This window comes from Ursus arctos, unplaced genomic scaffold (genome assembly GCF_023065955.2).
Source record: "Ursus arctos isolate Adak ecotype North America unplaced genomic scaffold, UrsArc2.0 scaffold_24, whole genome shotgun sequence".
Taxonomy (NCBI): domain Eukaryota; kingdom Metazoa; phylum Chordata; class Mammalia; order Carnivora; family Ursidae; genus Ursus; species Ursus arctos.
Window position 1 is genome coordinate 42566014 of NW_026622919.1, and position 26232 is coordinate 42592245.

Consider the following 26232-nt stretch of genomic DNA (forward strand, 5'->3'; position numbering starts at 1 on the left):
GGGGCTAGCCTTGCTTTCTGCAGCAGGATTCTGGGAGGAGGTGGCAGTGTGCCAGCCCTAGGGCAGAAGAACAGTGTTGAATCCAAGTTCAGTGTTGGGTTGCTTTTGCCTTTTATTCATCTGGACCTGAGGCCTGGATTCAGGGCTTCGGCAGAGAAAAGTAGCTGCCTCCAAGGCTCTCTGGCCAGCCGGGGCCCATACACGCCCAGCACTTTCCCTTGCTCCCAGGTGAAATCAGGACTGAGACCAAAGGTCCCCAGCCTTGTCCTGAGAATGCTGTGACGGCCTGAGTGCAGGCCCCGTCCATGTGACCCGCTGCTGGTGAGCACCTATTTCTTCTTTTTTTGTAGACAGAGTGGGAAGTTCAGAGGGAAGCCGAGCCATTGGGTCTTGTCTTTGCCTAGGAGGCCGATGCGTGCTTCCTCAGCAGCTTCTGAGAAGTCCTGACCCTGCGTCTTCCCAGGGCTCTTCCTGCCACCCTAGGGACTTCATTCCCCTCTCTGTGGGGACTGCACGCAGGCAGGAGCAAGGAGTAGAGGTTCTGGGACTCTGTGCTGACTTGTCCCTCCACTGGATCCTGGTGGGGGAGGAAAAAAGGATAAACTAGGACAATGATCTTGAGAAACAGCTCTGTATCTTTCACAGAATGTTGGGAGCCCTGAAGCTGAGTGCGGCCGCCCACCTAGGGTTGGGAGAACAGTGTTCCCTTTCTGTGGCTCCTGGTTCCTTCTGTTTCCCTGCCTGGTGTGCTTACCCATCCCCCACCCTCCGCCTGCTCAGATCTTCCCAACCTTCAAGGCCCTGTTCCTGTCACCTCCTCTGTGAAGCCCCCTGAGCTGTGCCAGCACAACCTTGGGCCCACTTGGTTGGTATTTACAGTCCAAGACGGGTAAGGCCCTATCTGGCTTTGTCCACTACGTTGTTTCATTTGCGTCGGTCCAGTTTACCCAAATGAATGGATTATAATGTTCTCCAGAGCAAGGATCATGAGTCAGAAAACTAATCTCCTGAAAGGAGAGTTGGCCCCCCATCACTCCCCTGCCTAAATTCCTTCAGGGAAAGCCAGGTCATTGCAAGGTCTTAAAAGCCACATTCCTTCCCCCTGCCTGGTCTGGCGCCTGCCCAGTCCTCCAGCCCCACCTTAGGCCCCATTCCTCTCCCTCGCCCCTTGCCCCATGTACCCACTGCACACGGACTCCCTGGCTTTCTCCAGCTCCTCTCAGTCACCAAGTCCATGCCCAACTTGGGACCGGCGTTGAGGAATGCTGTCCTCTGAGCCCCCAGGCTTTCATTTCAGGGTAAATGTTCCCTTCTGGGAGAAGCTGTCCTTCCCTACCTTGTCTCAGGGGGTCCCCTTCTTATTTCTTTCATTGCACTTAGGTGGCAATAATGTGCTTGACTGTTTCCTTTGTTCTGTCTGTCTCCCCTACTGGATGGGAGGCTCCACGGGGCAGGGATTGGACGTGTGTGGGGAATCACTGGATACCTGGTCTGGCCTCACATTAGGCACTTGGTACATTATTTGTGGGGCGAATAATAATAATAGTAGCAGCTAACATTATTGGCTGCCTTCTGGGTACCAGGCACATACTTGATATTTTATATAAATTATGGCTTTTGATCTTCTCATCAGTGTTCTTGAGAAGGTGATATTATCCCAGTTTTACAAATGAGACTGCTGAGGCCCAGATGCTAAGTGACGTGCCCACAGCTCTTAAGTGGCAGAGCTGCCACTCAAACATACACCCCCTGGCCTTCACCAAGGAAAACCCCATCCTACTGCCCTAGCAAAGCCTGGACATTAGGGTTATGTTGGTTCCAGCACTGAGAGGGTCAGAAGGAGGGCTCTGCTTTTCCCTGCCGTTATCCTTGCTTCTGGACTTTTCAGCGTTGGGAGGACGAGGGAGCCGGAAGTCAGAGCATCGTCTGGGTATTTGGGTAGATGGGACTTCCTCTTATGGACAGACATGGCCCCACCACTAGCAGAGAGACAGTAGGGAGGAGAGCAGGAAGCATGGCTGGAGGTTGGCTGCTGTGGTGGCCTGAGCTGCTGGTCCTCTCTCAGAGTGAGCCACTGATAACTCTGGTCTCTGTTAATGTCACTGTTCCATCCAGTTTGGCACTGAGTTGCCCATTGTCAGCTAGAATGCTTCTCTGGTTGGAAAGCTCACTACCCAATCCTGTGAGGAAATGGGGGCCAGCTCCAGTGAGTCCACACCTGCCTCCATGACTTCTGGCTGTTCCTGGGTTCCAGAGTGACTCAGACTAAGTCAAAGGCCTCTTTTCACACAGCCCTTCAGCTGGATGAAGAACATTAACCACATCTGACTCAGGCTCCTCTCTTCTGCGTAAATGTGCCTGCCCCTCCCATACTTTCTCTAAGTGGCAGGTGTCCAGACCCTGTCCCCGGAGGGCCTCCGGAGTGCAGTCTAGGCATCTTGGGGGGCTTTGGGGCTGAGGGAAGGCCAGTCAAGGAAGAGTTCCTCATCTTTTGATATCAGGTGGTTTTTTTGCTTTAACTATGAATTCTAATAGCTTTTTTCCTTGATTATAAAATTAATATTTACTCATTGTAGGTGATTTAGAAAATACAGAAAATCACACTGAAGAAAATGCACCCAGGTCCCATTGTCTTACGGTCCTTCTGTTGGGCGTGAGGGTGACAGCGGCAGCTCCCGCCAGTGTTAGGAGTGGTCCTGAGTTACTGTTTGTCACTGCATCCAGTCCACCTGCGGGCTCTGGAGCACCTTGGTGTAGCTAAGCTGAGTTGACAGATAAGTTTCATCTTACCAATCAACCTCAGCGTCGAGAGTCTGAGACTAGGACCAGGCTCAGTGAGCAAGAGCACTGCGATTGACTAGCAATGTCTGCCATGGGTACAGAAGGTAGGGCAGTGGCATCTGCCACCTGCTCGCTGTCTCTGTCAGTGCAGCTAAGACTGGTGTTGGGTCTCTTTGAGACTCTACCCCAAATCCTAGAATCATGTTCTGTTTCTTGGAAGGAAATAGCCCAGGGCTTGCATTCCCAGTCAACCCTCCCTTCCACTGACGTGTGACAAGGGAGCTTATAACCAGCACATGAGGCCACTGTGGAAGAAAGGCATGGATCCTGTTAAACCAATAAGCGATCCCAGTATAGGCTGGGGGCCGGGGACCTCTTGGATGACAGGACATGGGGGAAATGTGTCCTGGCATTAACCCGTGGGCCCGGGAGGGCTGCTGGACCAGGCCCTGGCTCTTGGGGACCTTGCAGTAGGGCACAGTTCGTTGGAGCCTATGACAGCAGCTACTCGATGCAAACCACACTTCAGGTGCCCTGCCCTCCGTGGCCTTGTCTAGCCACAACTCCAGCTGCGGGAAGGGCGAATCAGTGCCCTGGGCCTTCTGCCCATCTGGTTTATTACCTCTCACCTTCTCTCTTTCTTCCTCCTCACTCCCAGCCCATGAAACCCCTGAAGGCCACAGCCACCACCTCCCAGCCCGTGCTCACCATCCAACAGATTGAGACCATCTTCTACAAGATCCAGGACATCTATGAGATCCACAAGGAATTCTATGACAGCCTCTGCCCCAAGGTGCAGCAGTGGGACAGCCAGGTCACCATGGGCCACCTCTTCCAGAAGCTGGTGAGTCTTCCGTTGATGGAGGGTCGTTATCCGGTGCCTCCGTGGAGCTTCTGGTGTTGGGAGACATCCAGTCATCTCCAGCCTTCTTGGCCTCCTTGAAGACCTGGGTCATTTCTGAGTCCTGGAGGAAAGCCTGGGCCTTTGCTCTGTGGGGCCCTGAGTCTAGTGTCGCGACTCTTGGCCTCCCACAGCGAAGCCCGAAAGTGCTTCTAGGGATGTGAGAGGCCAGGCGCAGAGGTGCTCCCGGGAGGACACTAATTCTCTCTCACCAAGGGGGGCTCCAGGGCTGGAACGAAGGCTCACCTGCTGGGCTTCAGGTTGCCTGTCCCTCAGGTGAGAGAGGGGCATGTGCCAGGTGGGCGGGCAGGGACCGCTGCCTTGGAACACCGTGGGCATTTGCCACACCGCGGCGCTGCCTCTGAAAGGAAGCCGTCGGATGGGTCAGTGAGTGATCCTCTCCTGGGGACCCTGGAGCAGAAAGCATGAAGAGCTCAGCCCGCCCACCATTGCAGGGGAGAAAAAAGGGAGAATTAATGTGCAGACATAGTGTTGGGAAAGGCTTTCAGAGGTCTTCCAGTTCCCAGGACTTCTGTGACACCCTCTCCCCTAGCTCTGAGATTGTCTCTGGCTCTGTCCCCTGGAGGACCCCCAGGTCAGACCCACAGTGCCCCCAACCCCTCTCTTTCCTGATCTTTCCCTGCCCATAACTTCTGCCAGCCCTGGAGGCAGCAAGGAGGCTGCCAATCTGTGGTCTTTGTTCTCTGGGTGTGAATGGTGATGGGCAGGGAGCAGTGCCTCTCCTTTACCTGCCCTGCAGTGGTGGGACTGGTTGAATGGACAGGCCTGTACTTTCCTTACACTGGAGAAAACTCTTGCTTGGATACTCCTAGGGCCTCCAGCTCACAGCATGTCCAGAATTGAACTTATTGTCTTGGAAGTTCTTTGCTCTTCTTCCTGCCTCTGTGTCGGTGGGTGCTGCCATCATCCCATCCCCCATCCATCCATGACTCCCTTGGACCAGTCCTTGGCACCTCCCCTGCCCCCCCCCTTCCCCACCACCACTTCTGGAGGATGCTCACTGCTGCCTGCCTTGCCCTGCCCCCTCTGGGGCCCTCATTTCAGGAGTGGCTCCTGCCTCCAGGCCTGCCTCCCTGTCTGCCTCCCACCTCTACCTAGCAGCAGAAGAGAGTTATCTGAACTCCTGACCAGACCTCTCTTCTCCCCTACTTAAATTCCTTCAGTGGCTCCCCCTTGCCCGTGGGATACATGCCAGGCTCTGAGGAATGGTTTATGAGACCCCTAGCATGCTGGCCTCTGTCCACCCCTGGCCTCTGGCTGCTGCTTCCCCTGTCCTTGTGCCCCCTGACACTGAACTTTCTATTCTCAGTTCATGCAGCAGACACTCTTGACCTCTCTGATCTTGCAGCTCCAGCTGCCTGAAATGTCCTTCCCCAACTGCTCCCAGCTTAGAAGTGACTTCCTTGTCACTTGGACAAGCCTTCCCCCAACCATCAAATGCAGCCCCTATGCTTATCCCCTCAGTGAACACGGTAACCTCCTGTGTCACTAAAACCATAAGCTCTGGGAGAACAGACTGTATTTTCTTCATTAGACTCCAGAACTAGCCCAGTACTCAGTACACGAATGAATGAGTGCACCATGACCTTGGCCACTGTGACTAGGGAGAACTCGGAAGGGCACTGAAGGGGACCTCACAGGGCCTGAGGTCTGTGTCCCAAGATGCCAGCGGTGTGGTAGGGACAAGCATAGCTTCTAGAGCCACAGCTGACTTTTTTTTTTAAGATTTATTTACTGATTTGAGAGAGAGAGAGCGCGAGCGAGTGCGCCCGTGGACGGGGGGAGGGAGAGGGAGAGAGACTCCCAGCTACTCTGCGCTGAGTGGGGAGCCTGATGTGGGGCTCAAAGCGGGGCTCGATATCACGGCCCTGAGATCATGACCTGAGCCAAAAGCAAGAGTCAGACTCTTAACCGACTGCACCGTCCAGGCACCCCAGCCACAGCTGACTTTGAATCCTGGCTCTGCTGCAGACGAAACCTGTGACTTTGGGCACAACCTCTCTGTGACTCAGCTTCCTCATCTGTAAAAAAGAGGATAATAGTAGCATTTACCTCATTGAATTGTTGTGAGGACTACGTGACTTAATACCTGAAAAGTGCTTGGAACAGGGCCCAGAACATAGTAAATTGGTAAATACTCAATAGTCAGCCACGAGCATTACTGTTATTACTATCCCTACTGTCACCATCGTTGTCGTCATTGTTGTTCTCAGCGAGAGGCACCCCGGAAGGTGGTATTGCAGGGGGACCCCACACTCCCGGTTCCAGCAGCCCCAGAGTGCTTGGCCCAGCTCAGGGACGGTGCATACCCAGTCATCACTCCTGGCCTGGTCCCAGGAGCCGGAGCTGACTGGTTTGGGGGCACCCTCTCCTCAACCCTCAGGGGGGCATGAGAGAGCCAACCAGAGGGGGAGTGGGGGGCAGAGGCCAGAGCGTAGCAGAAAGGCTGTCCAGTTTATCTTCGTCTCCAGTGTCCCCCATTCTGGTCTCAGCTCCATAGGCCCGCGTCGTGAGTTTGCCCCCCACCTTCCCTCCCCCAGCAGCATGAACTGCCTTCCGCAGCCCTGGAGCTGCAGGCCTGGGAGGGTCGGGGAGGAGCTTGGGCGGTCCAGGCATCTGGACGTAGTTTATTTTCAGCTGGTCTCCGTTACTGAGAGAAGGGAATTAGCATCTCTGCTGTTTGTTTTATGAGATCACCCCAGTGCCAGGCTGCTGTTTCCAAGCAACCTCCACTTCCCAATTAATGGCCCTGGCAGGCCGGGCCTTTGGCTCTACAGACGAGGGTCACCCGTGGAAAGGGCAGTGCCTGGGATGGTCAGTGACCCCTGTGCACAGGCCTTCTGCCCAGGTGGCTCCCGCTCTGACTCACCTCCTGCTACTCCCTTAGGCCGTGGGATGGGAGCAGTGTTCCAACCTGGGCAGCCAGCCTGTATCATTCTTATGGGAAAGGGGGACAAGAAGAGCACATCCCTGGAAGAAGAAAAGCAAAGATTTTTACTTTGGTTTAGGAAGCAGCTGTCTAGCACCTTCCCTGTAGCTTGGGACACTGGTGGGCCAGTACCCCCTCCCCGGAAAAGAAATTGAATTCATCCCTTCCTGCACTCCCCCCCCTCCCCCGATTTTTCTTCTCTGCCAAGTCTGGCCCGTCTGGGGCTGAGACGTGCACAGCTCTGGCCTTGGCTACTCTGCAAGCATCCCCGTTCTCATTTTCCCCTCTGGCTTTCCTGGCCCCCCACCTGCCAGCTTCCTGCACCTTCCTCCTGCCCCACGTCTTTGGGATCTAAGGGAGCGCAAGGATTCTGCAGAAAGCAGAGTGGTCCAGGGTGGGTCCCACGGGCAGCCTGCTTTCCCCAGCACCTCGGTGAGATCCCCCAAGGAGGCCCAGTAGCAGGCGAACCTCCATTACTTCATTTTAAAATATTTAAACAGAAATTCTAGAGAATACATGCACTGAACAACTGTGCACTCCTCTCCCAGAATTAATGGATGTTAAGCTCTGAAGACAGAAATACTTTTTAATCAAGAAAGCAAAGCATCATATGAGGCACCTGGGTGGCTCAGCCGTTGGGCCTCTGCCTTCGGCTCAGGTCATGATCCCAGGGTCCTGGGATCGAGCCCCGCATCTCGGGCTCCCTGCTCGGCGGGAAGCCTGCTTCTCTCTCTCATACTCCCCTTGCTTGTGTTCCCTCTCTTGCTGTCTCTGTCTGTCAAATAAATAAAGTCTTAAAAAAAAAAAAAGGGAAGAAAACAAAGCATTATAGACGAAGTCTCTCTCTCCCTTCCCCTTGACCTTCTGCTCAGCCCAGAAGCAGCTACAGGATTGAATTTGGTGTGTCGCCTTCGGGGCTGCAGTTTGTATTTTTATTATGTATCTGTATCTTTTATGGCATTACATGTACTATTTAAATGTATATATTTTATGTGTTTTGCAATTCGATCAACATTGGTTTAGGAACTTGGCGGTGTCACTACCCACAGATCTCGTTCATTCGTGTTAACTGCACCGTGGGTATGGATTCCCCTATTTGTGAGCATTTGTTACCAGTCTTTCCACAGGAGGAAGAGTGAGGCAGTGAATCCCCTTGCGCACATCTCCTTGGGTACATACATGGGCAAGTTTCTCTAGAGTGGGGCTTCCAGTAAACTATAATGTGAGCCACATATATGATTTTAAATTTTCTGGTAGCCCTATGTTTTAAAAATAAACACATGAAATTAATTTTAAGAATGTACTTTATTTTTTAAAAATATGTATTTAGGGGCACCTGGGTGGCTGAGTCGTTAGGCGTCTGCCTTCGGCTCAGGTCATGATCCCAGGGTCCTGGGATCGAGCCCCACGGGGCCGGGCCGGGTTCCCTGCTCAGCGGGAGGCCTGCTTCTCCCACTCCCCCTGCTTGTGTTCCCTCTCTTGCTGTCTCTGTCTGTGTCAAATAAATAAATTAAATATTTTAAAAATAATAAAATAAAATTTAAAATATATATATAGCCCAAGAGATCCAAAATACTATCATTTCAACATGTAATCAGTATTTTAAAATTAATAAGATAATTTACATACTCTTTTACATACTAAGTCCTTGAAATCCAGTGTGTATTTTATACTTAGAGCACATCTTGGGGTGCCCCTTAGTCCGGTAAGCGTCCGACTTTTAGTTTCGGTTCAGGTCATGATCTCGGGGTTGTGAGATCGAGCCCCATGTCCGGCTCTGCCCTGGGCGTGGAGCCTGCTTAAGATCCTCTCTCTCCCTCTACCGTCTCCCCTGTCTCTGTCTCTAAAAATACAGACACACACACACACACACACACAGCACATCTCAGTTTGGACTAGCCACATTTCAGGTGCTCACCTGCCACAAGTAGTGACTGACTCCTGTACTGGACCCAGAGCTCTGGGGTTTGTATGCAGAAGTGGATTTCCTAAGGTGTAGGCCGAACTGTGCATATTTTCAGCTTTATCGGGTATTGACAAATTACTGTCCAAATAACGGGACTAACACCCCCATAAGCAGTCTCTAAAAGCTCTGATTTCCCCCGCATTCTTGCCAACCCTTGATATCATTAGACTTTTAAATTCTGGCCACTTTGATGGCGATGAAATAGTGTCTCACTGTGCGTTTAATTCACATTTCCACCCTTCACTCTCTCAAGAGGAAATGCATATGCAAATCACAGAGAAGACTTTCCATACATATTTGAGGAATTGAATTAATGAGCCTCGGTTTCCCCTTTTGCAGAAAGGGATGATGGCATCTGTTCTGCCTCCCAGAGATGAGGTTCTGTGTGGTTGTAATAGTGGGAAGCTTTGTGTTAGGGTCAGAGCGACATGCTATTGTGTACTGAGGTAGGTAGGGTCTCTGGCTCCTTAGGAGGCTGAGGATGTGGGGACAGGAACCGAGAGAGGCCAAGGGAAGTGGGGACTCCACCTCTTTTTTTTTTAAGTAATCTCTACACTCCACATGGGGTGCAAACCCCAACCCCGAGATCGAGAGTTGCACGCTCCACTGACTGAGCCGGCCTGGCGCCCGGGGACTGCACCTTTAAATGCTGTGCCTTACACTGAGTGTGGGGCGTGGGATACTGAGCAGGCCATGAGTGCCCTCCCTGCTCCAGCTAATTCCAGGATATGAAAGACATGTGAGGCATTAAGGGGCTTCAAACCCTGAGAGACCTTTATGATGCTAAATGAAGCCAAATGCTGTTGAATTTCTTGTGTGCCAACAAAAGGCCCTGCCCTGCTCCCCCCCAGCCCCCAGTACCCTCTTGTTAACCTTATTGGCTGAGCTGGTTTCCATGGAAACTGTCAAGTTCAAAGGGATACTGTAGTATGTTCCTCCTGCTTTTCCCCTCTGTTCTTGTGTAGCCCTTTGGAGCAGAGTTAGAGGTTCCGAGTGCTAAGGGAGCTCCAGGTGCCCTGCTTATGCTTTCATCCATTCATTAATCCTCTCTCCCATCCCACTGCCCTCCTCTCTCTCTCCTCCTCCCCCTGCAGGCCAGCCAGCTTGGCGTGTACAAAGCATTTGTGGATAACTATAAAGTCGCTCTGGAGACAGCTGAGAAGTGCAGCCAGTCCAACAACCAGTTCCAGAAGATCTCTGAGGTGGGCAGCTCCCTGCACAGCCCCTGCCTTCCAGCCTCTGGGCCTGTTGCCGGTTAGGGAAGTGGTTCTCCCGAGAGTAACGCTTAGACTGACCTTTGCTTTCTCACTTGATACTTTCTCTCTTAATATAAGAATAACGATGTGTTTGATTTTGTTATTCTATTTAGGTTATCCTGTATTAGAACAGAGGAGACAAAAAAGAAAAAAAAGGCAGTATTCTCACACACTGTCGTGACCTTGAGCAAGTCACTTCCCTTCTCTTGGCCTTATTTCCTCTTCTGTCAAATGAGGTGTCTGGATCCTTCGGCTTATCCCCAGCTTGCTTGAGGAGAACCACCAGGGGCACTGTTTAAAATGCAGATCTTCAGACACCTTCCCTCCAGCTTTAATTCAGTTTGGGGTGGGACCCAGGAGTCTATATTTTTAACGAGCTTCCCGGGTGATTTTTATGATCAGAAAGATTGGAAGAGGTCTGGACTCGGTGGTCTCTTAAGATCCTTGCCTCCGCATGACAGAGAGGACCAGGGCCATATGTGAGAAGAAGCAGCCCTACCCTCTGGCTGGAAGCATGCCCGTCCCTGCTGCTGCAGCTGAGCCTTCCTTCCATGCTCTTCTGCAGGGCAAAGCTGGGGCATTGGCTGCCACTGACCCTTCAGGAAGTGGCAGGGAGGCGCTCTAATCTCCTCCAGGAGCTCAGCCCACTCTTGGGTCAAAAGGATCTCCATGAGCTCCCCAAGCTGCTGGCCTTTCAGTCGCAGCCCCAACTTCAAGCCTGGGGCAAGAGAACCTCTGGTTGCAGGGAGGAGGAGCTCCTTCTGCAGTTTTGGAAATTCTGCCTTACGGGCCTCTCTGGACCCTTTGCTGTCCCATCTCCTCTCTGATACTAGAAAGTTGGTGAGATGCGGGATAGTGTTGGTGACACTCCTGGGGTCATGGATTCTCCTCCAGTTTGGAATCAGCTGAGAGGCAGCACACGAGTTGGACAGAGCGGGATGAAAATGTCAGCTCCATTGCTAGTAAGAGCCAGGCTGGAAAAATGTGAACTTGGATCCGTAGGCACATTGGGCTTGCTAACCCTTCCCCTCCACAATGAAACACATCCATCCAGGATGGAAACAGGGAGCTAAGCTCAGTTTCTTCTCCCAGCCCCAGCCATCAGGTGAGTCACTCTGCCTGGGAGGACAGAGTCGGGTGGGGAAGTCCCTCTGCAGGGAGTCACAAGGCCGGAGAAATGGTGCTTCCCGTCATGGCTTCCAGCCCTCCCTGGGAACAAACTGGGTCTGCCTGATGTGTGTCCAAGGCTGCCCAGGGTCATGTCTGGTCCAGAGAGTAGTGAGCCTCCTCTTAGCCTAGGTTGACTGCCCATTCTCTGGTGGGCAGAAACCCCCGCACCCCTCCATGAGTCCCTGGCCCAGCCTGCCAGCCCCAGCGGCAGAGCCAGCCCCCTGGCCTGCTGCCCGGTGGCTTCTCACCCTGACTCATGCGTTGACGCTGTCGCTTCCTACTGGCGCTTCCACTTAATTACTGCAGTTAGGGCCCTTCTCCTTTGCAGCGGGAGCGATTTCATACCTCTAGGCCACACCGGAGGGGGGCACGGGGACAAGTTTCCTGAAGCTGGGAATCCAGTCACCCACCAGAGACACAGACTTCAGGAGCCGAGTCCCCCCCCTTCTCCCCACCCCAACCCCCAAGCTCAGTCCCTAGGGGTTTTCTCTGTCTAGAGACAGCTTGAGGCAGGAGTAGGAAATGTGGAGCTCCTGCTGCCCCGGAGTGTCCCCCCCCTTCCAGGCAGAGCAGGCCACATCCCCTGGGTTCCTGACCTTGGCCTCCCCTCACCCTGGCCTCCCTGCTGACGCGCTACTTGGAGGCCCCCTCCGCGCACTCAGCCCTGCAAGCGGGGATTGCCTTACAGCTCCAGTTGCGGGCCCTAGCGGTTTGTCGCCAAGGGCTGGAGCTGGAACCTCTCTCTCTAAATGCAGAGAAAGGAAGATAGGATAAGCAATCCCTAGAGTCTAGAGTCTCTTTCCAGCGCTCACTCCAGGTCATTTTGCTGGGGGCCAGGAGGGGTGTTGCCTCTTCCTTGCTTGCAGTTTCCTCCCTGAGGAAACCCACAGGCACCTGTGGGTGGGGGTGGTGGGTGTGGTTGGAGACTGGGTGAACCCCTCTCAGTCGGGGTAGGACCTAGGTGGGACTGCCCTGTGGAGCTCAGTCTCTGCCCCAGGTGCACTGCCTCCCTGCTTCCCCCTGTGCAGGTGCACAGGACCCCTCGCTCCTTATCTCCAGGGCTGCTCACGCCCTAAGGCGCTGGTACACCTGCTGTTTGTCCTCTCACATCCCATGTACCCTGGGCTGATGGTGGACCCCTAAATAGTGGCTGCTGCTGGGGGATCCAGCTCTTGCCACCTCTCTGGAAGGCCCTCAGAGTCACTGGGGAGGGGCGTTAGGGGGTGTGCCCAAGGAGCACCATTGCTACAGAGCTCTCAGGTACCCAGAGCCCCTCCTTGCCTACACCCAGCCTCCTCGGTACTCCACGGGCCCTAGGAGATCGTGGGTGCGGCACAGGGAGTCTGGAGTCAGTGAGTCAGGGGGAGACCTGTGCTTTGGTCTTTGTCCTCCTGTTTGCACCCTGGGTTTCAGAGCGCTTCTTCCTGCTCTGCCTACGATGGAGGATGGGGAGGTTCAGGGGGCAGGCCACGTAGTGATTCCTCCCCTCTGTTTCGCAGGAACTCAAAGTGAAAGGTCCCAAGGACTCCAAGGACAGCCACACGTCCGTCACTATGGAAGGTACTCCGGGGAGCAGGCTGGATAACAGTCACCTTCCTTTGTCTGGCTTTGTGGACTGTGGTGCCCTGCTTGTGTGAGCATGTGCACGGGAGTGTGTGTGTGTGTGTGTGTGTGTGTGTGTGGTGCACAATCGCGAGGAATCCAGCCTCTGTCCCTAGGCAGCCGGCCAGCTACAAACGTGCTCCTCCTTAGGATGCCAGCAGGCAGCTCGCTCCCCTCCCCCCCTCCCCCCTCCCGCCTCTCCACGCGCGCCTCCCCTCCCGCCCCTCCCCCTTGCTAGAGGAGCACTCTGAAGCGGCTGCTTGATTCAGGCTGTGCAGCAGCAGCCGGCAAGGTGGCTGAGTGGCCAGGCTGCTGATGGGAGCCACCGAGCGATGGCCGCAAGCTCCTGCCGCTGGGACGGAGGCTGCCATGGAAATCCTCCTCATCATTCGCTTCTGCTGTAACTGCACCTATGGTAACCCAGGCCCCCTCTCACGGGAGGTGGTGTAGCTTCCCACCTCTGGGGGCTGGCTGGAGTGGGCTGACATGTGGCCGGCAAGGTGGGGGGGGGCGGCTTGGAAGGGAGGGGGTGCAAGTGGCTGGATCTGGCCAGCTTCCAGCCTGGAGTTGACATCTGGGGCCACTGGGGGCAGGGTGGCTTGGAAATGGAAGGACCAGGCTAGAAGTGGCCAGGCACCCCCTTCCCGAGCCTCAGTGGGTAATCGATGGCTTAGCTTGGGAGGCAGCGGGCAACTTCCTGGAGATGCTGTTCAGGAGAGAAAGTGACAAGGCTGTGCCCGCAGGTGTGCAGCCCTGGGGCTGGAGGGGGGTCAGCAGGGGCTGGTCAGACTGTGGCATCTGGTCTGGGCAGCAGTGCCTCGCCCGGGAGGGCGTCAGCCCCCGCTGGAGGGACAAGTTGGGAGTTTCTTTGTTTCCGGAGAGAGGAGAGGAGGTTGAGCCGCCAGGGTATTGTGTGCTCCGAGAGCACAGGCTGCCTTCGAGACATTCTCTCCTCGGCACGGCGGTGGTGGTGGGAGAGGCGGTGGTGGTGGGAGAACGTTGCCCCGGTTGGGAGAGTGGGAGGGAACTGGGTTGATCGCAGGGCGTTGTTTGTGGCCATGAGAGACCCTCAAGCTACGGTCCCAGCATTTGGTGCATGCTGGTGGGAGAGGGGGGCGTGGCAGGCCTCTGCTTTGTGAAGGTCACACACCCACTGGGCAGTGGAAGGGACCCAGGGCAGCCCCTGTGCAGCGCCCTCAGCAAGGGGGTCCTGGGACAGGTGTGTGCTGTCGGCTGGGGCAGGCCGAGGCAAGGAGGCGTCTGGAAGTGGACACTGCCCTCTGAGTCAAGAAGTGCTTTAGGGATGACCCAAGCTGCCTTTGGCAGGGATGGAGGGTCAAGTGTGGCCTCCAGGGGCCGGCTGCCCTGGGCCCCAGTGTGTTGGAGTGGCAGGAGGCTGGTTTTAGGACCTTCTTCCCTCCCACCAGGTTTTGTCTGCACCCCTCAGTCACTTTGCCTTCACATCTCCGTGGTAACCTGGAGCTCCTTGGTGAAGGCTGAACGGAGGGGGATGGCAGTTTGCTGGAGGAGAAATGATGAGGTTTCCCAGGCTCTTTCTCAGAGGCCACTGTGCTGGAGGGGCTCTTGTCTGCTCACCTGCTCAGGCTGTCCCACGTCGAGGATCATTCTTGATCAGCTGTGGGAACTCTAGTTCCGGAGATAGGAGATCGTGGGTGCGGCACAGGGAGTCTGGAGTCAGTGAGTCAGGGGGAGACCTGTGCTTTGGTCTTTGTCCTCCAGAAGCTGCCCTGTGCCCCCACCCGTCGGCTTGGATTTTGACAGGCTGGGGTCAAGAGGAGAGATGAACTTGAAATTGGCCTGTTTGAAGATCAGAGGAGAAATGCTCTTTTTGGTCTGGCCTAGGAGTGGGTCAGGTCTCAACTCTGCCTCCTTAAAAAGGAAATGGGGTTGGCCCTTGGCTTCCTCTTCCCTTCCCAAAAGGGAGTTTAGTCTTAGTGAAACAGACCTGGGACTGGAGTTCAGTGTTTCTTTGGTTTCTGTGATACTGTGTTTGAAGTCATCTTCAAAGTGGGGAGGGAGAGAACAAGCCCTTACCAACCACACTGTTTAGAATCTTCTCAGGCCATCCAAGGGATGCTGCTTATGGGGCCCCAGGGCGGGGGGTGGATTCTCTGGCTTAATGGTTATTTGCTGAGCACCCACTCTGCAGGTCTCTGAGCAAGATGCTGGGGGTGGGGGCATGCAAAAGGAAATCATGGGTGATCCAGGCCCCCAAGGAAGGGGCTCACCTTGGTAACAAAAGAGGCCAGCTTACCCACTCCTTCCTGGTGAATCTTTCCAAAGATCCTCCCAAGGGTCACCGAGCTTTTGCAGATGCTACCCTCCCATGCTGAAGAAGACGGCTCAACGTTAGGAGCATGGGTAGACCTACATTCAAAACCCAGCCACCATTTGCAACTTTGTTATTGTGAGCAAATTATGTACCTTCTCTGTGCCTTAGAGAGGCTTCTTCATCTGTAAAATGGGGCTAGTGATAATTGCTTCTCTTTTTAATCAGAGGAAATAGCGCATATAAGATAGGGCCACAGACATAGAGTAAGTACCCAGCAAACTACAGAGAGGCCAGCTTGCTCATGTCAGTGGTCTGACTTTTAGGTACTGTGGGTGTTGTTTGCAAAAGTCCTGGTCAGGGAAGGCTCCTGGAGGAGGTGGGGAGACAGGCATTGCAACTTGGTGAATGGTGTCTATCTCCGGAACAGGAATGGCATGGTGAGGAGAAGGAAGGGTAGGGGATGCAGGGGCAGGAAGCAGCCCGGCCTGCCAGAGCCGTGGAACAGATGAAGGGCGAAGGTGGGCTCTTTACCCTGCATTGTTAGGGGAAGGCTGCACACGGGGGCTGTGGGGAGCACAAACAGAACATTGGGGTTGCGCTTCCTCCCCTTTTTCCCTCCGTATCTGACTCTGGCCCCAGGACCCTCTCCCTGCATTCTGTTCTCCCCACCTTTCCTCCGAGCTGTTCTCCCCCAACCCGGGCACTCATTCCACATCCAGTCAGGTAGACTCGAGGTGACTGCAGGCATATTAATAACCCCTCAGAAACCCGACCCACCATTTGTGCAGACCTCTGAGCTTAGTCAGAAACCTCTTCCTCCTGGGACTTGAGAGAGGGACAGAGGGAGCTGACACTGCAGTATCAGCTTTCCCCGAGCTGGAACTCCAGGGCCCACCCTGGCAGGTGTCTGCTGAACTTGCACTTTCTCCTGGGTCTTTGGGGTTCTTGGGTGTGATTTCCCCCCGAAGATGAGCTAAGCCACAGGTGGGTACTCTAAATAATATCTGTACGGCCCTCCATCCCCACCCCCCAGGCTGGTAACTGGGCTCTACCCTCACTGACCCAGGATACCCCAAGCCTGGTCTTGTTCATTTTAGGTCCCATAGACCATGGGGAGGGTCTCTCCACAATTGCCAAGTTAAGAAGGGGCTAAGGATAAGTCATGGGAAGTGGGTTGGCATAAGGCAGTGGTTTTCAACCAAGGCTACGTATCAGAATCTGCAAAAGAGCTTTTTAAAAATGCTGATACCCAGGTTCCACCCAGCAGAGATTGGGATTTAGTTGATGAGGTGGGGAGAGGGGGACAGAAGCTGTTTCTTCTAAGAGCTCCCCCAATGATTCTAAAGGGCAGCCAAGCAAAGACGGCAGATAAGGCTCATGGGATACCACGGAGACTGTAGCTTCTTCACAGCCAGCAGATCGTTCCCCAAAGTGTCTGCTTAGCAATGCATGGGGTATTTATATCCAGGGCTTCAGGGGACTCTTTGGTTTGGGGACTGGCTAGGGCATGAGTCTCGGCTCTGCGACTGTCACAGCCAGCATCCTGCCTCTTCCTGCCCCTGTGGCAGGAGGACAGAGGTCATGACCCCACGGACAGAGGCATCCAGGTATAGGACTGAGGCTGAACCACCTATGTTGGGAGGGGCAAGCCACAGCTGCTTGCGGGAAGCTTTGTTTGAAAGTGTGGTCAGCCAGCTGCTGCCTCCACCTGTCCCTGCTGAATCCCAGCAATCCTCATTTGCTGCCCTGGTCGGCCAAGGGGTGTGGGGAATGGGGGCCCCGCTGAGTCTGCATTTCCCCAGCCTCTTCAGCGCTTCCAGGGGCCCCACCTGAATTCCTTCGGGAAAACTTTGCTCCCTCAGCTGTCACTCGCTTGAGAGCAGAGACTTTGTGTGAAGAGCTGGCCTGCCTCCCTGGCCCTCAGCCTGTCCTGTTTTGTCGGGGAGTTTGACGGCATGGAGGGGGGTCTTCTCATGGAGAAGAGGCCGCCCGTGTGAGTCAGAACAAAGGCCGCGGTTCCCAGCTGGCGATGCCAGGTCTTGGGCCAGAGGAGTGTAAGAATGGTTGGGTGTGCGGGAGCCACCTTCCCTGGAAAAGCATCATGTCTCCTTCCCGCATCCTGGGGCGCCGGGTGTGAGCAAAGTGCCCGAGCTCTGTGGGGCGAGGCTAGGTATAGTTGTACGATGCAGGGTTAAGGGTAAGAGGAACATCTTCATCCACTCCGACCTGGCCAGACAAGGCTGGGCCTGTGGGATGGCCCTGCGAGAAGTCACGTCTGGCGGGAGATGAACTGAGGCATGCGGGAGGGGCCTGGGCAGCCAGGGCTGAATGTCTGCGTGCAGGTGCCGTCGGGCCCGCCCTGGGGAAGAGCGGAGCTGCGGTGTCCTGCACCCGGGCATCCAGCTGGTCTGGCAGTGAGGTGGGAGGAGGGATAAGGCTCGTCTCTGAGGTATCAAGCTGCTTCCTGTATTTCTTCTGTCTTGTGTCCTTCTCCCTGCCTTTGCCGACAGCTCTGCTCTACAAGCCCATTGACCGAGTCACCAGGAGCACCCTGGTCCTCCATGTAAGTGTCAGCCCCTGAGTGGCCCGAGCGGGGTTAGGAGTTCTGTGGGAGACTGAGCCCAGGGGGGCGGGCACTGGAGTCACTGAGAACAACCCACTCGGGGAACTGGGCAGAGGGGCCCTGGGCCCTGACTGCACCTCCCTGGCCTCGCTAACCATGCCAGCGGCGCCAGGGCCTCAATATAGCTTGGCTGCGAAGCTCAACGTTTGGCCAGATGCTGCCGTGGAGGCAGGCGCTTCCTGCCTCCCCATCCCTTGCCTCTTGGTCTCCAGGGTCCTTGGGGCAGCTGTGGGGTGGGTAGAGGGCTGTCTCTCCCAGCTGCTAGGGGAGGCGAGCCCCCACCTGGCTCACTCCGCCAGGGAGCAGAGTCATGACTACGGTGGTAATAAAGGGGCACCACTTCCCTCGGCCCTGACTCTCGGACCCTCCTCTTGAGTTCAGATTGTAGAGGCATGACCAGATTAGATCATAGGTCCCCTAGGGCCCCGCCCTGGAATTCCTTTGGTGAAGATTGAGTCCCCACTGTCTTCTCGTTGAGCCCCAGAACTGCTGCCCCCGACTCACCACCCCACCCCTTCCCAGGACCTGCTGAAGCACACACCTGTGGACCACCCAGACTACCCGCTGCTCCAGGATGCCCTCCGCATCTCCCAGAACTTCCTGTCCAGCATCAATGAGGACATTGACCCCCGCCGGACTGCGGTTACAACTCCCAAGGGGGAGGTGAGCTTGGGACCCACCCTGCCTCTCACCCAGGCTGAGAAGGGCACAGCAGGCCACATCACCCATCCCTGCTCTCCTGCTCGGATGGGCACCACTGCCCCGTCCTCGGTGCCTCTCCAGCCCTCATCTCCCATGCCCAGCTAAGGAAAGGTCTTCAGACCCCGGGAGCTTTACGTTCAGTGTCTCATTAATCTTCATATAATCCACTGAGGCCTAGAGAGTCTCTGCAGATCGAACACAACGTCTCTTGGCCGTAAGTGTTGGAACTGGATTCTTTAGCTGCGGTTCTCCGTCTGCAAGCCTCATGCACTAACCCCCAAACCACGGAAACCCGGGGCTGTGGCTAGCGTTATGGAATGCACACCCCCACCGTGGGCAGTATGATGCCCTCAGGGTCCCCTGGAAGATAATGGCTCAGACTGCGGGAGCCTGGGGAATCTGAGAATAGGAGGGGCAGGAGCTAGGGAGTGAGCCCAACAGTAAGAAAGGCTGGAACGGGGTGGGAGGGTGGCTAAGGCTGCCAGGTTGCTGGAGTGTCCCAGGTACAAATGTGGTACAGCAGCTCCAGTTCCTGGGGGGCCCTTCTTGGTGGAAAAGTGGGGGCACCCCAGAGAGGGGAAGTGATTTGAAGAATTGGAGGGACAGTTAGTCACGTGGGTCAGCAGCCTGGCCCTTATACAGTGCTTCCTGTCCAGGAGAGGTAATTAAGTGGCATTTAGGAGTGAAGACTGGCTGGGTTTATGCTCCTTTATTACATTTATGAGCCTCCAGTGTCTCCTGGGAAGGGAAGTAATGAGGGACGGGGTCTGGAGCATGACTAATGGGGCACAGAGAGCCGTCCCCATGTGCAGCTCCCGGCCCTGGTTGGCAAGCCCTGGAATGTCACTGGTTTGTTTGACTCGATATCTGAAAGATCTCCGAAGGGTTTAGAGCACCGTCAGTCTCTGGTCGTGTTAACTGTATACTTCACCGTGCTCACCTGCATTCTGCGGCACGTGTAGGTCACAAGGTCTGTAATACACACAGGGAACGCTGGCACGGACCGCGACAGCCCCCGAGAAGCCTGCTGGCTGTGAGGGTGTCAGGGCAGAAACTCTGGAAGTTCTGCATGGAGCAAAATGCTCTTACCCATCCAGAACCCATTAGAGATGGCTGCAGGGTCCCGCAGGAGCTGCTGCAGCCCCACCAAAGGTAGCCCGTGTCTCCCACCACCTGAGGGCAGCTGTAGAATCCACGCTGAGGCAGCCGAAGCAGACTGAGAGGGCCTGTGGGTCAAGGTTGAACTGAAACACGATCAACTTCTTAGGCAGGGTTGGGGGGGGTTTCCCACGGCTGGGGGGGAGCTCCCCAGTGTGGAGGAACCAAGTCATTCTGCACTAGGGTCTATCCAGGTGAGAGCCATTAACCACTGCAGGAAAATACAAAGCTACCATTTTTTTTTTAAGATGTTATTTATTTATTTATTTATTTATTTATTTAAGAGAAAGAACATAAGCAGGAGGGAGAAGGAGAAGCAGGCTCCCCACTGAACCAGGAACCTGATGTGGGGCTTGATCCCAAGACCCTGGGATAATGACTTGAGTTGAAGGCAGACACTTAACCAATGGAGCCACCCAGGTGCCCATAAAGCTACCATTTATTGACCACGTATTATGTGCCAGGCATTGGGCTCTTTTACACATACCATCTTGATGAATCCGACGTTATAGGGCAACCATCATTATCCCCATTTTACAGATGGTAAGACTGAGACTCAGAGGTCGGGGAACTTGCCCAAGATTACAACCAGAAAGCCCGTGTCTGTATGACCTTAACCACCAGGTGCCATTGCCCCTCCCTGCAGCCCCTCCCAGCTGGATGGTGCCTCCAGTGCAGGCTGGGCCCTGGGCGGACTCCCGCTGAGCAGGTGGGGGTGGGTGTGCCATCTCCCTCAGACGCGGCAGCTGGTGAAGGACGGCTTCCTGGTGGAAGTGTCGGAGAGCTCCCGGAAGCTGCGGCACGTCTTCCTCTTTACCGATGTCCTACTGTGTGCCAAGCTCAAGAAGACATCTGCAGGGTGAGTCCAGGGGGTGGGGTGGGAGGGAGCTAGACTCTGCCCCCCCCAGGGAGCCCTTGGGCATGAGGGGCAATCTACATTTATTTTTTCTTTTTAAAAAATCGATTCATTAATTTTATTTTACTACATATCCTTTTTCTAAAAATAAATAGTTTTTAATTATAAAGATAATATAACCAAATTACAGGGGGAATAACCCATCACCCACCCGAACATAAGCATTGGTCTCCTGCTGCTATATTTCCTTCCAGTTTTTTTAAACATTCTTATGTTTTTTCATGTACTTGTAATCAGAGTGAATACCCAATTTTGGTCTCTGCTTTTTCCATTTCACGTCATAAGCATTTTCCCAGTCTCTGCCTAATCTTCATAATCATCCTTTTACTTTCCTTCGTGATGTTACAAGTGGATATGCCATAATTTACTTAAGCACTCTCCTTTTATTAGACATCTCTAAATTTCTGCTAACTGCAATTCCGTGAATATTCATTAAATCTGCTGTCATTACTGAGTGCTTATGCCATTCCAGGTGCCATGACAAATGCTTTGACTCTATTATTTCCAGTCTTCCCCAAAACACTCACAGACGAGAGAGAAGACTTAGAAAAGTTAAATCCGTCGCCCAAGGTCGCATGCCTAGAGGTAGAGAAGATGGGATCTGAACCTTAGTCAGACCTGAGAGCTGCTTCCCACCTCTGTCTCTGCCCCCAGTGAGCGGGCTCTGCCCTGTGCCACCAGCAGTAGAGGTCATGCAGGACTCATTCCCGCATTCTTCCTCCGTTTTCTCATTGTCTACTGTGTGCCAAGAACACTACCTCCCAGTCCAGGGGGGACAAGCCTCACGCTCACATCAGCACTAAGGGGCCAGAGTGAGAGGGGCAAACCCATGTCCTGGGGGAGGTGAGGGAAGGAGAGGTTAGTATGCGCCTCAGAAAAGGGGGTGGCTCCCTGGAACTAGATCACAGGTGAGATCATTCTAGAGCACCGATGGCAGTCACAATGAGCAAACACACCTCTGCCTTTAGTCCTTTGCCCATGACAGACATCACTAATGAACCATGGCACTGTTTCCCACTGGGCTGGGGTGTGGCTTTATCATCTTCCACCCAGTACCCCCACGTGACCTTTATTGATCAGAGTTGGCATTAAAAATAGCATGTGTATTCCATCTCCAGCCCAAAGGACAATGACTATGAGCTAAGTATAGATAGGCTAGGGGGAGGGGAGAGCACAGGATGGGGAATAGGAAAGTGTTAGAGGTTTGGGATGTTTCAAAACACCAGCCTACGGGGCCTGAAGATTGGCAAGGCCAAGGCCCAGAGCTTCACTGCCGCCTGACCCTAGACCCTGACTGTCATTTCTTCAATGTGGGTTTCCTGATCAGACTCGTCAAGGACACGGATCATTCTTGCCCATGACAAGTTCTTAGCAAATCCCTCTCAGGTGTTTTTCTGGTTCTAGCAGTTGAGGCTTGAAGAGCCAAGTTCTCTCTCACTCATGTCTCTCTCGGGCTTGTTTGCAGGAAGCACCAGCAATATGACTGCAAATGGTACATCCCCCTGGCCGACCTAGTGTTTCCCTCCCCCGAAGAGTCTGAGGCCAGCCCCCAGGTGCATCCCTTCCCAGACCATGAGCTGGAGGACATGAAAATGAAGATCTCTGCCCTCAAGAGCGAAATCCAGAAGGAGGTGAGCAGAGCCTGGTATCTGAGCTGAGATGGGGGGGGGGCCTTTTCCTTGGGGCCCTTTGAACTAGGTGTGTCAGGGTGTTGGAGGGAGGGGAAGTAGTAAGGCTTGAGAGTCTGATAAGGGAGACAAGATGCAGGAGTAGGAGGCCTCGAGGACATGCTCAGGGAAAGACTCTGGTGATGGCGCGTTAGCACTGAGCAGATGGAAGGAGGCCAAGAAGTCAGCGCTCAGCATTTAGTGGGGTTAGTCAGGGGGAGCTTCCTAGTGTATGTCAAGCACCAAAGAAAAGGAGAGCAAGAGAAGAAGGCCTTCTTAAGGAAAAGCAGGATGGGTGCAAGAGAAGGAGCTTGACAGGCCTCTCAAACTGACAGATCAAGTAGGCAAATAAGTAAAGGGAGAGGGGCTTTGAATAACACAGTTAACATGCTCCCGCTTGACCTGAAATGCACAGAAGCTTGTGCCTGAGCCTAGAACGGAAATTCTTGTCAAACACCTATGCGGCATTTACACACATTTATCATGTATTAAGCTGCAAAGGAAATTGGAAATTTAAAAAACACTTTTTGGGTCTTTTTTTTTTTTTTTAAAGTAAGCTCTACCGAATGTGGATCTTGAACTCAATGACCCCGAGATCAAGAGTCACATGCTGTCCTGACTGAGCTAGCCAGGCACCCCTAAAAAAAATTTGATAGCCCACTGGTCATGTTCACAGACCACAGTGCAACGAAATCAGACATCGACAACTAGAATACAGTTAAGTATATGCCTAGAAAATTAAAACTTGCAAGGTAAAGAGGAAATCCACGTGGAAACGGCAGACTGTTTAGAACTGCATGAAAATGAGAGCACTCATAGCAAAATCCATAGTTGTGGCCAAAGCACTCTTTAGAGGAAAATATATAGCCTTACATTAATATATCTGAAAACAGTGGCTAGAGGAAAGCCCCCCCCCCCCCGCCCCCGAGGAGGTTTCCACGTGCCTGTCGCAAAGGGCAGGGAGAGGCTTGGTTCTTTAGCCTAGTTTCCCTTTCCCACCTGTCAGTTCAGCTTCGGCCTCCCCTCCCCGGGAGCCTTCCCTGCTGTGTATCCACTTTGTCTGGGTCGGGTGCCCCGCTTTCTGGTCCTGGGGTCTGCCTCTTTCTTTTGAGTTATTGGTCCTGAATTATAATTGCATAGGCCGCTTTCTCTTTTTCCCACTTGAATTTGAACTCTAGCACGGGTGTGGTTTTCTTCAGTTCAATGCCCCCCAGACTCGGCACATAGTAGGTGCTTTGTAAACACGTGTCGAGGAATCCATGACCAGGTGGCTTCTAAGAACCCTTTCAGCTTAGACATCCATCTTTGAAGGAGAGGAAGACCACAGTCATGACCCCGGGGGTGTCTGGAGCAGGGGGATGACTGAGGACCGACGGTCTCCCTGGGGGCACACCTGCCCAGAGGGGCGCAGGTGTCCTCCTCCTGACTGGTCACACCCCACCCTGCCTCGGGGGAGCCTGTCTCCCCCGGTAGCACTGCCCCTCAGCCCCGCCCAGGGCATCCTGCCGGCCTGTTCCTCCCTGTCCCGGTTGCTGGTGGACTTCGTCCCCTCCCTCCCACCCCAGGTGCGCAGACATGGCCTTCTGCTCGGTGGAATCCACACTTCCTGAGCTCCGCTGGCAGCTCGCTGCAGGGGTGTGCCAGCACCTCCTACTGTGACTGACCTCAGTATGTGACACGATGTGAGGAGAGTCGCTGGGGAGGCACATTGTTCTCTGAGTCACAGAAGAAGCAGTGATTGATTCTTTTAATAATACTTTGTTAAAACTTATTTTTGTTCCCCCAACCTAACACTGGCTTGTTATCACAAGAAATACAATACTGAAGCATACAGAGTGTAACAGATTATCACCCACCCCCCAGTGTTAACAGTCTGAGGTGTATTCTTCTAGACTCTTCTATGCTTATACCGGTGTGTATGTTTGTTTGTTTTTAATGAGACTAGACTTTATGTGCCATTTTGCAACTTAAGCTTTTCACTTAATGGTGCATTTGAGAGCTCTTTGGATCTATCAGATTCCTTTTAACAGCTGCACCCTCTTCTGTCGCTTCACCGCGCAGTGACGTACGAGATATTTAGATGGTTTCTGGTTCTTTACCCTTAACAGGCAAGACTGCACTAAACCTGATTGCGCTCCTGTTTCTCTCTGGTAGCTTCCCTACAAATTGCAGGGCTGGGCCAGAGGGCTTGCTCTAATTGCCAGATTTACCTCTGGAAAGGTTGTTTCCGATTATGCTCTCCCCCCCCCCCCCCCTTAGCATGAGAGAGTCACTCTCAACACACACTGTCACAACACTGGCTGTGAGCACTTGTTACCATTTTGCTAGTCTAGTGGGTAAAAAAAAATGCGGTACAGATGAATTCTAACCGAGGAGCTTGAAGTTGGCGCTGGAACTGAAACTTGAAGGATAATAGCAGTTACTAAAAGGGAAGAGATGCTTCACAAAAAGTAAACTTGAAACGTTAGAGAAGGGCGCCCGGGCTGAGACATGAGGGCTTCGTGCAGAACGGGGAGGAACACGGTGTGGCCGAGGTGCAGGGTGCGGGGTGGGGCGTGGAGGCCACTCGGCTGGGCGCGGAGGCCAGCCCCGGCCTTCGGGGGCCCCGTGTGCCAGGCCAGCAGTGAGGGCTTTTTGCTGAAAGGCGCCTGAGATTTTTAAGCAGGGTATTTTGCTGGTACCCAGGATCTGATCTATCGAAGTGACTGAGTGTTGACCCCATTAGGCTAACGGCACTGAAGGAAGATTCTTATTACTTCCAGTTTCCAAGAGGAAGGGGTGCATCACCCTACCTAGGGCCACGGGGGAAGCACCGGGTTTAGGCAGGATGCCAAAGGCACAGGGGAAAAGCATGGCTCGCAGCCTGTGTTGTATTTTCCGTAGGAAAGGAAGGCAGGGCAGGGGCAACTGCGTAGGACTGGGAGTTTGAGAAATGATAGCAGGCTCTGGGCTATAGGGTGGTCTCTCACTGTCTGCTACCTGGCCCTGGGTTACCTAGGGCAGAGGAATATTGGCTTGGTGAATGGGGGTATGAACTCAGGGCTGGTTGGTTTGTATATGGGAGGTATGTACATAGAGGAGTCCTTTACCGTCTTAGGGCTCAGCTTGCCCTGGGAGGGGTAGCTTTCTCCCTGGCCAGCTAGGCACCCCCAAGACGTCAGAGCATCATAAAATATAAAAAAGAAAAAGACACGATGAATGCACAAGGAAGTGCTGTGCTTAGAGCTGCCGAGGGAGGAGTGGAGTGTGTGAGGGACGCCATCTGTACCCTCTGGCCCCCACAGAAAGCCAACAAAGGACAGAGCCGGGCCATCGAGCGCCTGAAAAAGAAGATGTTTGAGAATGAGTTCTTGCTGCTGCTCAACTCCCCCACGATCCCGTTTCGGATCCACAATCGGAATGGAAAGGTCAGGAAGGGGTGGTGATGGGACAGAGTTTCCTCATTCTGGGGCTGCCCATTCTTTAGGGCTCGGGTCTGTGCCATGTGGGAATCAGGGACTCAGGCCCAATCCCCAAGGATGCTGCCCCAGCTCCTGCCCAGGACTCCCTCTCCCTGGGGTGTGGAGCCAGTGCCCCCTGCTGGCCATCCCCAGTACTGCCCCTCCCGTGGCTGGGCTTCCAGGAAAGGAGGCTCTCCCCAGCTCCCACCTTTGCCAAGCCTGGGGGTGCCTGGGTGACAAGGAGTCAGGAATATGCTTGGCCACCTGGTTGCCCCCACTGAATTCTCATCTCTCTTCAGAGCTACCTGTTCCTGCTGTCCTCGGACTATGAGAGGTCAGAGTGGAGAGAAGCCATTCAGAAGCTACAGAAGAAGGGTAAAGTCCCGCCCCACCCCACCCTGCTCCAAGGGTGTCTAGGGCAAGAGTGGCCTCTTGAGTTTCCATGCACTTTCATGTCCACGGTCTCCTCTTCGGCCCTCACGGTCACTCTGTAAGGTGCCAGGACAGGTGGCACTTAATTGATACTACTGATCACTTGATGCCCAAAGAATTTAAGTGATTTGCTTATGGCACAGAGTAAATTAGCGGTAGGGCCCAGAGCCCGGGCTTGTCTGTCTCTCTTTCTCTTGCTCTCGCTATTGCACATAAAACAGTTGCAAGCCACCTGTGACTGTCTCCATGTCCCTACAAGTCTTTCCCTCGCTTCCAGTGACCACCTCTGCCCCTAGAGCTAAGCTTTTTTCCTGCAGTAGCCCCCAGAGAAGAGCCGCTGGTCCTAGCGGACCTGTGATGACGGTGTCCTCTCTC

At 54.0% G+C, this 26232-nt stretch overlaps 1 protein-coding gene across 6 annotated transcripts in view; it reads left to right on the top strand.

The window, feature by feature from the left end:
• The window catches only part of ABR (ABR activator of RhoGEF and GTPase), a 174690-nt gene that overhangs the window by 106295 nt on the left and 42163 nt on the right, over nt 1-26232 (top strand). For 5 of the 6 annotated variants that reach the window (XM_026517793.4, XM_057317831.1, XM_026517794.4 and 2 more), the window contains 9 exons: nt 3440-3625; nt 9693-9800; nt 12524-12584; nt 17430-17482; nt 18065-18205; nt 20140-20261; nt 21784-21949; nt 25270-25392; nt 25725-25800. In XM_026517793.4, coding sequence (XP_026373578.2) covers nt 3440-3625; nt 9693-9800; nt 12524-12584; nt 17430-17482; nt 18065-18205; nt 20140-20261; nt 21784-21949; nt 25270-25392; nt 25725-25800 — 1036 coding nt within the window. Of the gene's footprint in view, nt 1-3439; nt 3626-9692; nt 9801-12523; nt 12585-12871; nt 13042-17429; nt 17483-18064; nt 18206-20139; nt 20262-21783; nt 21950-25269; nt 25393-25724; nt 25801-26232 lie in introns of those variants that run through there. The other variant, XM_057317832.1, reaches the window with a different exon arrangement.